At 40.4% G+C, this 12,432-nt stretch overlaps 1 protein-coding gene across 4 annotated transcripts in view; it reads right to left on the minus strand.

Annotated features, from left to right (window-relative positions):
* Positions 1-1,386: 1,386 nt before the first annotated feature.
* adgrg2a (adhesion G protein-coupled receptor G2a) overlaps positions 1,387-12,432 on the minus strand; it is a 19,337-nt gene continuing 8,291 nt past the window's right edge. For 2 of the 4 annotated variants that reach the window (XM_032503415.1, XM_032503413.1), the window contains 17 exons: positions 12,177-12,304; positions 11,652-11,769; positions 8,867-10,938; positions 7,976-8,094; positions 7,734-7,870; positions 7,479-7,635; positions 6,134-6,280; positions 5,821-5,943; positions 5,676-5,721; positions 4,836-4,939; positions 4,461-4,585; positions 4,090-4,358; positions 3,598-3,697; positions 2,792-3,078; positions 2,548-2,649; positions 2,059-2,178; positions 1,387-1,969 (listed from right to left, as the gene is read on the minus strand). In XM_032503415.1, coding sequence (XP_032359306.1) covers positions 1,881-1,969; positions 2,059-2,178; positions 2,548-2,649; positions 2,792-3,078; positions 3,598-3,697; positions 4,090-4,358; positions 4,461-4,585; positions 4,836-4,939; positions 5,676-5,721; positions 5,821-5,943; positions 6,134-6,280; positions 7,479-7,635; positions 7,734-7,870; positions 7,976-8,094; positions 8,867-10,938; positions 11,652-11,769; positions 12,177-12,304 — 4,243 coding nt within the window. In that variant the 3' untranslated portion in view covers positions 1,387-1,880. The remainder of the gene's footprint in view (positions 1,970-2,058; positions 2,179-2,547; positions 2,650-2,791; positions 3,079-3,597; positions 3,698-4,089; positions 4,359-4,460; positions 4,586-4,835; positions 4,940-5,675; positions 5,722-5,820; positions 5,944-6,133; positions 6,281-7,478; positions 7,636-7,733; positions 7,871-7,975; positions 8,095-8,866; positions 10,939-11,651; positions 11,770-12,176; positions 12,305-12,432) is intronic. The other 2 variants (XM_032503416.1, XM_032503414.1) reach the window with 2 other exon arrangements.

Below are 12,432 nucleotides of genomic sequence, written 5' to 3' on the forward strand. Positions count from 1 at the left end.
GGTAAAAATAAATAAATGTACAGGAGGTTATCCTACAAAGTAAAACTGGTAAACCTACTTATGTTTGGGGTAATTTACAAAATGTTAGTTAGACCTCAAGTGTTCATAACATTACAATATTAGGAGCATGTTTTACAGCTGGGGGAGTATTAGGACATAAAACAGATGTAATGTGAATTTTCCGTAACTTTTGAAATTAAAAAATTTAAAATCATGCTTGAGCAATTCTCATAACATTAGGTAAGGTTCTGAAGTATCCAGCTGAAGAACTGTTGTGTATTTCTTTGTAGCTGTGCGCCAGAACACTAGGGTTAACAATAATAGACACCATGATTATTATTCTGAAGAATTCAAATAGTTGTATAATTGTCATCTGCATGACCTCTTTGCCTCTATCTTAAAACCCATCTTTTCTCTTTGGCTTTTGACACATAGTAAGATGTCGACTTCATTTACTTGTTCTTATTTGCTACTTTGTGTGTTTTTAAATTGTATGGTTATTAATTATAAATATGTTTGTTTATTTTCTGTACAGCACTTTGGTCAACTTTGGTTGTTGTAAAGTGCTTAACAAATAAAGTTGGTATGGTATGGTATGGTATCATTCACACAGCATGCTATCTTATTTGGTTCACATTAGAGGTCACGCAGATTGGAACTCATGTAAATCTTTGAATAGCCAACTGCTGCCAGCCTCCGGGGCCAGCCTTCACGGGCTGTTATGAACTGGTGTTGGGTGGGGGCGAGACGCTCTGCCGAAGGATACACAATGCAGCGACAGGAGGGGAGTCTGCTGGGATTGGTGGGTTTCCATTAAACAGGTTTGATTAAAGATGTAGAGATGTCATGTGAAACTCTCTGGTTTAAAAAAGACTATCTGGTAATGATTAGAAGTTTTATTATCTCTTCTTTCATGGCATGCACTAATCACTAATCTTGCACTAGGACATTTAGCACAATGTGTCCTCACTCCTAATGATGTTCCAGCACACTGCATGACCATATATCATGTCTTTTATATGTAATAAAATAATCTCAAATATAAGAACAATCTAACAACTCTGAGTAACTTCAACACTGTGCTGTAGCGAAAAAAAGCATTGTCACATTAAAGGAGGAATACACCCTCAAAGACGATTTTGTATTAACAGTGTGCTCACTGTTAATTGGCCTGTGACATTTCTTTTTTTTTTTTTTTTTTTTTTTTGTTCAATTCACCCTGTCTCAACTAAAGGGAATGCCCAGGGTGCTTTGGGATTCGGACTCCTCAGAGAAAATTTACAGAGGCAATAGTCAGTGGAGCATTGTAAACACACTGGAAACATTTTATTTTCCCATTTATGTCTGCGTAGAAAAAATATACATAATAAAAGACAGCAAAAATGCTTTTGTCTTTAACATGTCCTATTATAAAAAACACTGTTACCAGTGGAATTTATTGTTTACAGTAATTATTCTAAAAGCCTTGAAACAAGCTGTAGTCTGCACAAACAGAGTCACAGCTGTAACAGTAAAACGATTACATTTTTCAGTTAGGAACACACACCTGATGTACACTTCCCACTGCTAACAAGGCCTACATTATTTCTGTGATAATATATTCTGATGTTAATGTATCGAGTCACACTTTCATTCAATAATCATAATCATCCTCGCTTAAGGTACTTCAGTCTCACTTCTTCCATCCTTCATTACACGTATAAAACCCTCATGTTGTGCAACACTGAGGATTTCCGTGAGCATTCACTCCTGTGATTGTTTTCTTTGTTTACTCGGGCGGCAGGAGATCACTAATCTCTGGCCGAGTCCTCTCGGCTCTCTCAGAGCACATAATTATTGTAATCACAAATGGATGCTTGTCACAGTTGTCAGGCCTTGCCTTACAGTGACAGATTTTGTCTGTGAATCTCGTTGAGGTGAGCGTCGCTGTTGGGTCCATCAGATATTCCACTGTCCCAAAACACAGAGCCTGTGGGAGACCAACACATCATAATATATTATGTTATAATTGTATAAAAATCCAAGCCAGACTTTGCAAATTGCGACTTGTGAACATACCGCTGCTATTGGTGCCACTGCTGATGACGGAGCAGCTTCGGGAGGTAAAGTAGGGAGCTAAGGGGTTTGCTGTAGTAACCGACATATTTCTGTTGTTCTGGGTGGCCGTCCGACTCCAATCTGCAGAAAAGTGTTCATAGCAAGCCTATGTTAGTTTGTTAATTTAATAACAGGTTTTCATCAGGCAAGATCTGGACCTAAAAGGAGCATCTTTTGTTATGATTTATAATATTTATTTATGCACATTTATTCACAATTGACATCAGACATAACAATATCTCCAGAAAGTGTAATACATGTATCATGTCTGTGTGTTCAGATTTGACAAAATTATGATTCTAAGGAGTGCGATTTTTGACGCAAATTGGGTCACTTAGCATGCAGTATCTTGTGTCATGTCCGTCCGTCCTCAGGGATTTTCCAGTTTGTAAATCCCTGCCCTAATCAGTCCAATCAAATTATCAGAAGTATACGAACACAGGTGCCTACCTGAGTTCTCAGCCAATCGCAGACTCCCACAGCAAAGATAAGTTCTCCACTGTCTGCGGACATTCTCCTTCACAGCACAGTGGAAAACAAATACAAGGAATCCTGTTCAGGACAAATGAAATAGTAAATAATTTTCCTATTATGGTTTGGCTAATATGGATAAACCCATGTTAGGTTTATCAAAAAAAAGAGTTGCGTTTTTTACAGTGTAGAGTTGAACCCAGTATGTTCAGACAAGTCTCACCTTGCAGAGAGTTGAATATGGTGAAAAGGTAAACAAAGGGTAAGTAAAGGGGTCCCCATGCAAATAGGGAGAACCCCCAAGTGAGGCCAAGCAGGATGATGAGACCAGCAATGCTGCGCAGATCTGTCATCACTCCCCTGTTGGGAGGCTGGTTCTGGGGGTTCTGCTTCTTGATCCGGGACAGCTGGACCATAACCACGATGAAGACCAGCAGGCACAGGGCAAAGATCAGGAGGAAGTAGGCCACCACGCCCACATAGAAGGCAATGTCATTACGCAGCCAACAGCTAGGGAGGGACAGATAAAGAGCAAAAAATATATATTTAACAACCAAAAACAATACATGCTTGCTATCTTGTAGGTAGTTATTACGTGCCTACTAGGGGGTTGCAAGATACTTTTCTTGGTGTTCAGGGGGGTTAGCAGAGTGTCACTAGTAATAATGGGTGCTATGGTGTTTTGTGTGGTTTTATGGCATTCTGATCTGATTAGCTTTAAGTGATTTGTGTGTGTTGTCAGCTGAATAGAGCTTTTTCACAGTAAATGTTCAACTTAAAAGCTTGAAAAGCTTAACTATATTAAGTTTGTTGTTGTTTCAGCATAAAGCACAGTAAAGCAGATTGTCTGTCCGGCCCTCCAGTGGCCAAATGTGTTAATGACAGGAATAATCATGGGAAAAAAGGTTTTGATTTATTCAAATGTACCTTTGTAATTATCCTACAAAACGTGTAATGTATTACATCTGACACTGTATCAAAAAAATGTATGCGTTCACAAACAGTTATTTAGATTTAGGAATAACTTACAAGTCGTCTGAGGAGCCATCTGTATATTTTCCATACGTGACCAGACCATAGTTGTTTTTGTCCACTGATATTACAACAATCACCACAAGAAGTGGAAGGCCTGCAAAGACAAGGATGTTACTCAGCAGAACCATCTCAATATATCTTATAAATATATACAGTATATGCACTCCATTATAGAAAGAATACCAGCTGAGATCGGTTGCATCGTTTTTTTTTAACCGGGCAGCAGTTTTCAGATTACATCATGTGCTTACATAATTGCAAAAGGGTTCTCCAATGTTTTTCTAGTAAGTTCTTTACAATGATATCAGATTAGTAAACAGAATGTGCCTTCGGAACATTGGATAAATGGTTAGTGACAATGGGCAATCTAGAAATTGCATTAAAGATCAGCCACCCACTCAGATCAGCTGGTATATTGTCTATTGTGGAGTAGTATGGAAATTTGTAAGTGGACCCAAACTCATATATATACGTATATGTACCTACCCCAGCCTATCAGCGAGAACTTGAGCATGTATCTGCTGAGGTAGGGAGTGAACACCCGGACGATGCTCAGGTACATGTGCAAGGCCTCGAGGCCCGCCCAGGTAAACGATGTCAGCAGGAAGTAGTGCAGGAAGAAGGCGGTGCTAATGCACAGCCCGACCCCTGGGTAGAGCGCCAGCCAGCCGTCCAGCAAGAAGACCAGGTTAAGGAGGAGGAGGGATAGGCAGAGCTGGACCAGGATCTTGGCAGGAATATCCCGCAGCAGTTTTCTGCATGACAAAGAGCTTGTCAGGATACTCGTTAAAAAAAAGAAATAAATACATTCATTTTAGCTTTAACATAAGTCTTGAGGTTATGAAGTAGACTCTTACTCAAATAAAAGATATGTCAGTAAGGTGAGAGCGAGGAAAATGGCAGAGATTCCACAGCCGATGTAGGTGATGAAAGTAAGAATTTGCGCCTGTTGATGATCAATTATCCCCTCTCTGGACAAATCCTGTATTCAGAACAGGGTACACACACAAAGATAGAGTGAATACATATTGCACAACAGTAGGCTGTACACCTTTATAATTTCTCACTTTAACCATGTAGAATAAGACAGATCATTTGTTTTGCCTCTTTAACTAGTAATTTAAGTACATTTAATTCCTTATATACATGTTGTAATCGCTATCTGAAGCACTTTATCGGTACCGTTATGGTCAATATATCACACACATATAAAAAAAAATGTGCACACAAACCAGCAGAATTGCAAAGGATGTGAGATGGTTGCAGCTGCAGGTTGTGTCTTCCTGTGTGGAATTGACAACAAAGCAGCCTGCAGAGCTCCAGCCTCCTCCACCACCTCAACAAGAGAAACACAACAAACAGGGACATGAACACATGGGGAAGTTTTAAAGGTGCAATATGTAATATGTACTCCAAAAATGACCCAATGTTTCATCAACCCCGGGCAAATATTGGAGATGTATTTGAATGATTGAGACAGTTTAGAGTCTAAAAGGACGTAGAGTTGGCTAACTTCCTCCTGAACAGGTAAGCATTAGCTTCAGGCTAATTCATCATGGCTCCAAGCATTTTATGTTGTTTAAACATTTGTGTATTCACATTGAATTAGTAACCAAGTTGGTTACTCGCACAAACAAATTAAGACACAGGCAGTAAAGTGATCCTGACTGGTCCTGGCTAACGCCGCCATGCTAACCCTGCTAACTGCTAACGTTAACGTCTGTCAGTACAGAGCTCTGCGTGAGCATGGGCTTCTATGACTGTCAAGATAGCCAGCATCTAACGTTAGCTACTCTGTTGTGCTGTGAAGTAATGTCTGGCTATGTGAGACAAGCGTCTAGCGACATTGTTGTGGATTCTCCTTCAGCGCGCTTCGGTGGAGGGTCTAGTAAAGCGAGACTATGGATGCTGTGGTCTCAGCCTGGCAACCTCCGTGAACTTTGGGGGAGACGACTCTCTCCAGTATTTTGGATTTTTACTGCAGTAACTATTTTAAACAATAGCTGCCAGTATTAAATATTTCACCTTAACCAAATTAACCAACTCGATTCGGCATGCATGCACGTACTCACCATTCCGAGAAAAGTCCCAAAATACACAGGAGGCTGCGTGGTTTGCCTGTGAACAAATCAGAAGACAAAAAGCTAAACAGAAGAACTTTGAGTTATCTTAATAACTGAATTTTAACAATTCATTTTTATGCTTGTGCATACTTACATGTATGGGGTTGATGTTTTGGATGGTAAACTGAATGTTCTCACTCAGGTTGCTTATTGATAGATTGGTCACACTGGCGGCCAGGACGGGACTGACAAGGGTTTTGTTATCTAATGATGCATCCTGCAAGAACAAAAAAACAGCTGTTTCCTTTTCTATTGAACCAAACCTGGCTTAAAATGAATTTAAAAAATGTTGAACTTAACTGAGAAAGAAACAAATTCTGTTTAAAAAGCATTAAATGCAGCAATAAATACTTCCATATTCTGTAACAAAATCTGTAAGAGATGCCAATGAGATGATGCGAAAGTACCTGGAAGAGGCTAGATTTGGTGTAGAAGGTGAACTGGACCCTGTTGGCCTTCTTCTGCTGCTCAGGACTTAGCCCAGTGGTGAGGGAGGAGGGCAAGAATACAGACCCCAGAGCAGACCCTGACCTTTTGGACCTGAGGGCATGGAGCTGGACACACCAAAAGTTAACAAATGGTTAATGGAAAGGTTTGGCAGTTTCTGTTTTCATTATGCGTCTCTGCTCTGTATCTGTAAGGCTGCTTTATGTTACAGACGTTGCATTTGAAAAATATAGGGCCCATGCAAGAACCTCTTATTTTTTACTTTGAGGTTTGCTCCTTCCACATCAGATTTACTTAAGTTGAATGAATGCCTTCTGTTCATGAGTGGGTGCGTAATAATGAGATTGGAGCATTATCTACTCCTCCAAAATTACCATATAAGGCCACCTGTTCCCCTTGATTTGTGGGAGAGTTTCAATAAACAAAGGTATTACCAAATAGTAAAAAGAAAGTTTTCTCACCAAGAACCTTCAAGTCAAGACACAATGGCAATTAAATGTATGTAGTCTAAAAGAACAGTTTTCTGCCCTGTGGAGAAAATTGTCTTTACATGACTCATACAACATGTCGACAACGCATGATTTTTTTTATTTAAGTGAAAATTCCAAGTATGAGAAAATTAGTTTATGACAACAAAAAGACCAGTGTGTAGGATTTAGTTGTATCTATTGGTGAGTATGCAGATTGCAACCAACCGACTACCTTTAACTAGTGATGGCCAAATGAAGCTTTGTGAACCAGTGTCTTTATTTTCTGAGCCCACTAGATGGCGCTCTTGGTTTTAAGAGAAAGCCCCAAGGCATTGCAGTTCAGTATATTCTCAACCAATTGTTGAACAGAGAGTGCCATCTAGTGGGCTCAGAAAATAAAGACATTGGTTCAAGAAATTTCATTTGGCCATCACTACCCTTTCCCTCACTCCTCCCTTTCTAAATGAGTAGTAGAACCTACGTTGACCTTCAGGTAACTTAAAAAAAGCTAAAGGCCCTCTCAAGAACCAGTGTATGGCGTGTCCGAAACATGGTGGTGCAACATCCCTATGTAGATATGAAGGACTCACTCTAAGCTAACAAAAACATTGCTCTTAGTTTCAGGTGATTACACACCAGTGAAAACATAATTATGAATACTGTATTTAATTTCTTACTATAGATCCCAATAAATCCTACGCCGTGTCTCTTTATATCACCTGTATATGCCACATACATAAGAACAGATTTGTTCGTATTAATGGTTCTCTCCCTAGGCCCATTGTGTCTCATGACATGCAGGGAAACCAGATGGCTAAATTCAGTTGTGGGTTACCTGGACATTATCTGTGTTGAAAATGTCAACAGAAGTTATTGGAAAGTTGGTCCCATCGACTGTCCTCACTGCCAGAACCAGCGAACGTGAAGAGAGGATCCCTCTGTCACCAGTGACAACCAGCTTAAGACCCAGATCATCTACCAGGTGAACCAGCCTGTCAACAGGACAGAAGACAAAACATTTTTCATTTTTTTTAAACACCAAAGGTAGGGGTTCATGTGTCCATGTGGGAGAGGGTTGTGTGAATTGTACCTGTTAGCAGAGGCAGAGAGGGCCAGCGAGTTGGCATTCATCAGGTTGCTGATGATGTTGACCACCTTCTGTCCCACTGCCTGAGAGACTGTGGGGCCCTCCAGAAGCTTCTCTAACTCCCTTACAAACTGTGTCACCTGCAACATCCAGCAAATGATGAAGTTTACTTTGAAGTTTTCCACAAAAGTAATTGGTGTATGCTCACATTTTTTTCCAATAGTTCCATAGATCAGAAGCTTCACCTGAGAGGAGTTCAGTTGAGACGCATCCTCTGTTTGGTTCAGCAGCTCCTTTGCTTGCTCTTCCCGGGCCGTTTGGCTCGTGGGGGTCTCTGCCATGGTTGTGAAGGTACTTCCTGTACCTTGGCAAAGAGTACAGAAAATTGTCAAGTCATATGAATTGATTATTCATGTATGGTGGTGTTTAAAGTGATAATAATGATAATACATGAGAATTTTAGTCCTCAAAGACGCTTTACATAATGGGATACAAAATGAAAACAAGCTGTAAACATTTTAATTGATATCAATGTAGCAAAGCTTTGATCCAAAAGCATTCCATCCATACAGATTGAGGACCTGTACCTGTTATAAATCTATTGTTATGTTGCATTTATTACTAGACTCATGGACTGCAATGTTTACCTCCTTTAAAACTAATTTTAAAGGTGCTCTAAGCGATGTCACACGTGTTTTAGGCTAGATTTGTTGTCGCATACAGCAAACATCTCCTCACTATCCGCGAGCTGCCTGTCCCCAGAACACACTGTAAAAAAAGCGAGTTCTCAATAGACAACCCAGGGTCTAAAAACGGCAACAAAAACAAACTGAGCCCACTAGCACCACAAAGCATACACACACAGTTTTCCAGCGTTCCAGCCAATAACTGACAAGAAGGATTTGGGTGTGGGGGGTTAGTGCGTGGAAGCACAGAAAGGAGGGGACAGGATGAGAAGAAGGGAGGGGCAAGCTAGTCTTGTTTCGTTTGAAAATACTTTGAACATCAACAAGAAGAAGTAACGTCACCCAACATCGCTTAGCAAGCCATTTCAGCCAATTTGATCCACCACACTGAAAAGCCTTTATTTGAGGCTTCAACTGAATTGTAAATGCTGAATTCTCAACTATACATACCAGGATTTGTGGTGGTTGTGCTGGTGATCGTGGTGGTTTGGAGAGTTGTTGTTGAAGAAGTTGAGGTAACCTTTGCTGTAGTGGTGGTAGTCTGGACAGGAAGTGTATCATGCACAATTGTTGTTGTAGTTGTGGTGGAAGTTGTAGTTGTCAACTTGCTTTCTGGTCCTTTGGTTGTCATGTTGAAATCAGTGGTTAAACTGCTTGCAGTTGAGCTCAGGTTAACGCTGATTCCTGCAGTTTGATTGAGATTAATGACGGTACCGACGACAGTGGCAGCTGTGGTGAAGTTGTTGTCTTTGCTAGTTGTTGAGACGGTGTGATGTCCTGTCTGGTTGTTCAGTGGAGCAACTGTAGGTTTAGTGGTGTTGTCGACAACAGACGTCACAACGTCTGCAGTAGATTGTTGTGTGGTTGTTGTTGCATTGTTAGGGGTTTCATTAGCTTTTTTAACAGTGGTAGACATTGTTGTGTGTTTATAAGGGACTGTTGTGTTCTGTTGTGTTTCCCTGATGGGTGCAGTGGTTATGCTGTTTGTGGCTGTTTTGTCTTGAGAAACAGTAGTAGTGTTTATTTTCTCAAGCATAGTGACCTTGTTCATTGTGTGATAGGGAGAAGCTGTAAATGTGCTTATTGTTGTGTTTGTTGCAATTGTACCATTGTGTAAGTTCACACTGTTGTTGGTTGTGGTTATGTTGTACTCTGTTGTGTAATAGTTGGAGGGTGTTGTGTAATTCTTAATTGCCAAAGTTACATTATACACTACTGTGTGATTGGGAGATGTGGTAAATGTGTTAGTCATAAATGTACTGTTTTCTTTTCTGTTGGTGCCGGCTGAAGTTACATTGTACTCTGGTGTGTTATTGGTATAAGGTGTAAATCTGCCAGGTGTAGTTATATTGTACTCTGGTGTGTGATTGGTATAAGATGTAAATCTGCCAAGTGTAGTTACATTGTAATCTGGTGTGTGATTGGTTGAAGGTGTAAATGTGCTGGGTGTAGTTATATTGTACTCTGGTGTGTGATTGGTAGAAGGTGTAAATCTGCCGGGTGTAGTTACATTGTACTCTGGTATGTGATTGGTAGAAGGTGTAAATCTGCCGGGTGTAGTTACATTGTATGCTGTTGTGCCATTCAGAGAAGGTGAAATTGTAGTTGCATTGTACACTTTTGTGTGATTGGTTAAAGGTGGAACTGTAGTTGCAGTATACAATGTTGTATCATTTAGAGAAGTTGTAAATGCACTGACTGTAGTTACATTGTATGTTGTATTATCATTTGTAGAAGGTTTAACCATAGTTACATTGTGCTTTGTTGTGTGATTGGCAGAATGCATAACTGTGCCAGCACTAGTTGCATTGTATCTGGTGGTATCATTTGGAGAAGATCTAATTGTAGTTACATTGTATGCTGTTGTGTGATTGGTTATATGTGGAACTGTGGTTACATTGTACACTGTTGTGTGATTGGTTCTAGATGCAACTGTAGTTACATGGTACACTATTGTGTGATTGTTAGAATGTATAACTGTGCCAACTGTTGTTAAGTTGTACTCTGCTGTGTGATTTGGAGACATTGTAGTTGTGTCAAGCTTTGATACAGTGGGAGCAGTAGTCATTTGTAATGTTGAGTTGACAGAGGATAATGTCCTGAATTCTGTTGTGTTTTGGTGTGGTGCTGTTGTGCTTTGCAGTTGTGTATTTTCAGTGGGTGTCAACAATGTTGTGTTATTAGACAAAGTTGTGTTTTGTTCTATTGTACTGTTAGAGGCCGTCACAGTCATGTTTGGTGAGCTGGTTTGGAAGACAGGCTGTGCTGTTGAGGACTGTGTACTGTTAATTGTTGTGAGTGGCATAGTCATGTTAGGCCGAGCTGTTCCTTGTGAGGCATTTGTCTTTTGAACTGTTGCAGTATTTTGAGCCGCCGTAGTGTTGCTACCAGATGGTGTTGAGGCTGTAGGAGTTGTAGTGCTGTTGGTCAGATTGGAAGGTTGCGTCGTGCTTTGCTTGGTTGTTGAAGGCTTCGGAGGGCAGGGGTCAGTCAGAAGTATAGCAAGGCTCTCATTTGCCTCACTAAAAAAATGAACACATAGCAATATATTGATTATTGACAATTGTATTAATGAATAATTATTAATAATTAATTAACAATACGCTGAGAGTTAGATGAGTAGATTGAAACCCCTCCCATGTCTGTATGCTAGTTATGATGCCATCGCAGAAACAGAGGGAAACAGTGAGCCTGGTTCCATCCAAAGGTAACAAAATCTGGCAATTAACACCTCTAAAGCGCACTAGTTTTCTCTTGTCAGATCACCAAACCAAATAGTAAAAATGACCCTTACCCTATTTCCAGTCTTTGTGCTAAGCTAAGATAACCATCTGCTGGTGATAACACATCATGTATGATAGAGTAGTTTAATTCAACGGTAAACAATAACAAATAAATATCCTTCTCGTGCCTATGTACAGCCAATCAATTGGTCTGTGTTTAATAGTTGTTTTGTTGAGTTTATTTGTTGTTTGTGTTCATCTCTTAAAGAAAAACCCACTTAGATAATGCTGCTTACAAGGTTAGGTAGCATCCATCTATCGTTGCATGCATTCTAGCAGCTACTTTGTTTTGTAATTTACATTTTCCTCAGCCTAATTCATGTATGTAACAGTTCAGTATGTGAGTTTATGAATTTTCCAGAATGGTTATGAACATCACCACAGACACCATTTGTATATTTTGTGCCCAACATGCCAAAAGCCACCACCACACAAATGTTTTATAGATTTACCATTTAAGCAGAGTGGGGTCTGGTTGGCACACATCGGAGGTCAGCAGGTCACTCTCAACCCAGGTCAGGTTGGATGACAACAGAGTACTGACAGCTAAACCAGGAGGACCACAAACCACTGAGGACACACAGAGCATCGTCAATAATACATTAGTCTATATACACAACGTTCCACTCACGGAATTGCTCTGGTGCCGCCGCAAAATCCGCCAATGTCCTTCTTTTTCGGCTAGATGTCCATTACCTTCCACTTTTTTTGTGTTGGTAATTCTAAACTCCGGTGGATTTATGAGGACTATGGTTAACTGCTCCTCATATCTCTGCAGGGTAAATCCAGACAGCTAGCTAGACTATCTGTCCAATCTGATCTCCTGAGCTGGTCAATGTGGCTCGGGAAAGGGAAGTTTGGGTCCAAAGCTGGAGCTGCTGCCCCCACGACCCAATACCGGATAAGCGGATGAAGATGGAGGGATGAATATATAAAAGAGGTTTCATAATAGGAAAAACACACAGCTGCAGACTCACCCATGCGTGTAAGTGGCCTTTCACTTGTTATGCCACTGCTGTTGTCAATGACTTGTTGCAGAAGTTTATTTAGGGCGCAACCATTGACAGGTCCAGACATCTCCAGTATCACCATGCAGCTGTACAACCTAGAGACCAGCAGCAAAGGGGTTAAAGTTCCCATAGCATTAAAAAAAACATTCATGCTGTTTTGAGTGAGGTACAGGGTTCTGAATGTCCTTTTCCTTTAATCTCGGGTGAGCTGTTCAAAATCTGC

Source organism: Etheostoma spectabile, chromosome 22 (genome assembly GCF_008692095.1).
Source record: "Etheostoma spectabile isolate EspeVRDwgs_2016 chromosome 22, UIUC_Espe_1.0, whole genome shotgun sequence".
In the NCBI taxonomy this organism is placed as follows: domain Eukaryota; kingdom Metazoa; phylum Chordata; class Actinopteri; order Perciformes; family Percidae; genus Etheostoma; species Etheostoma spectabile.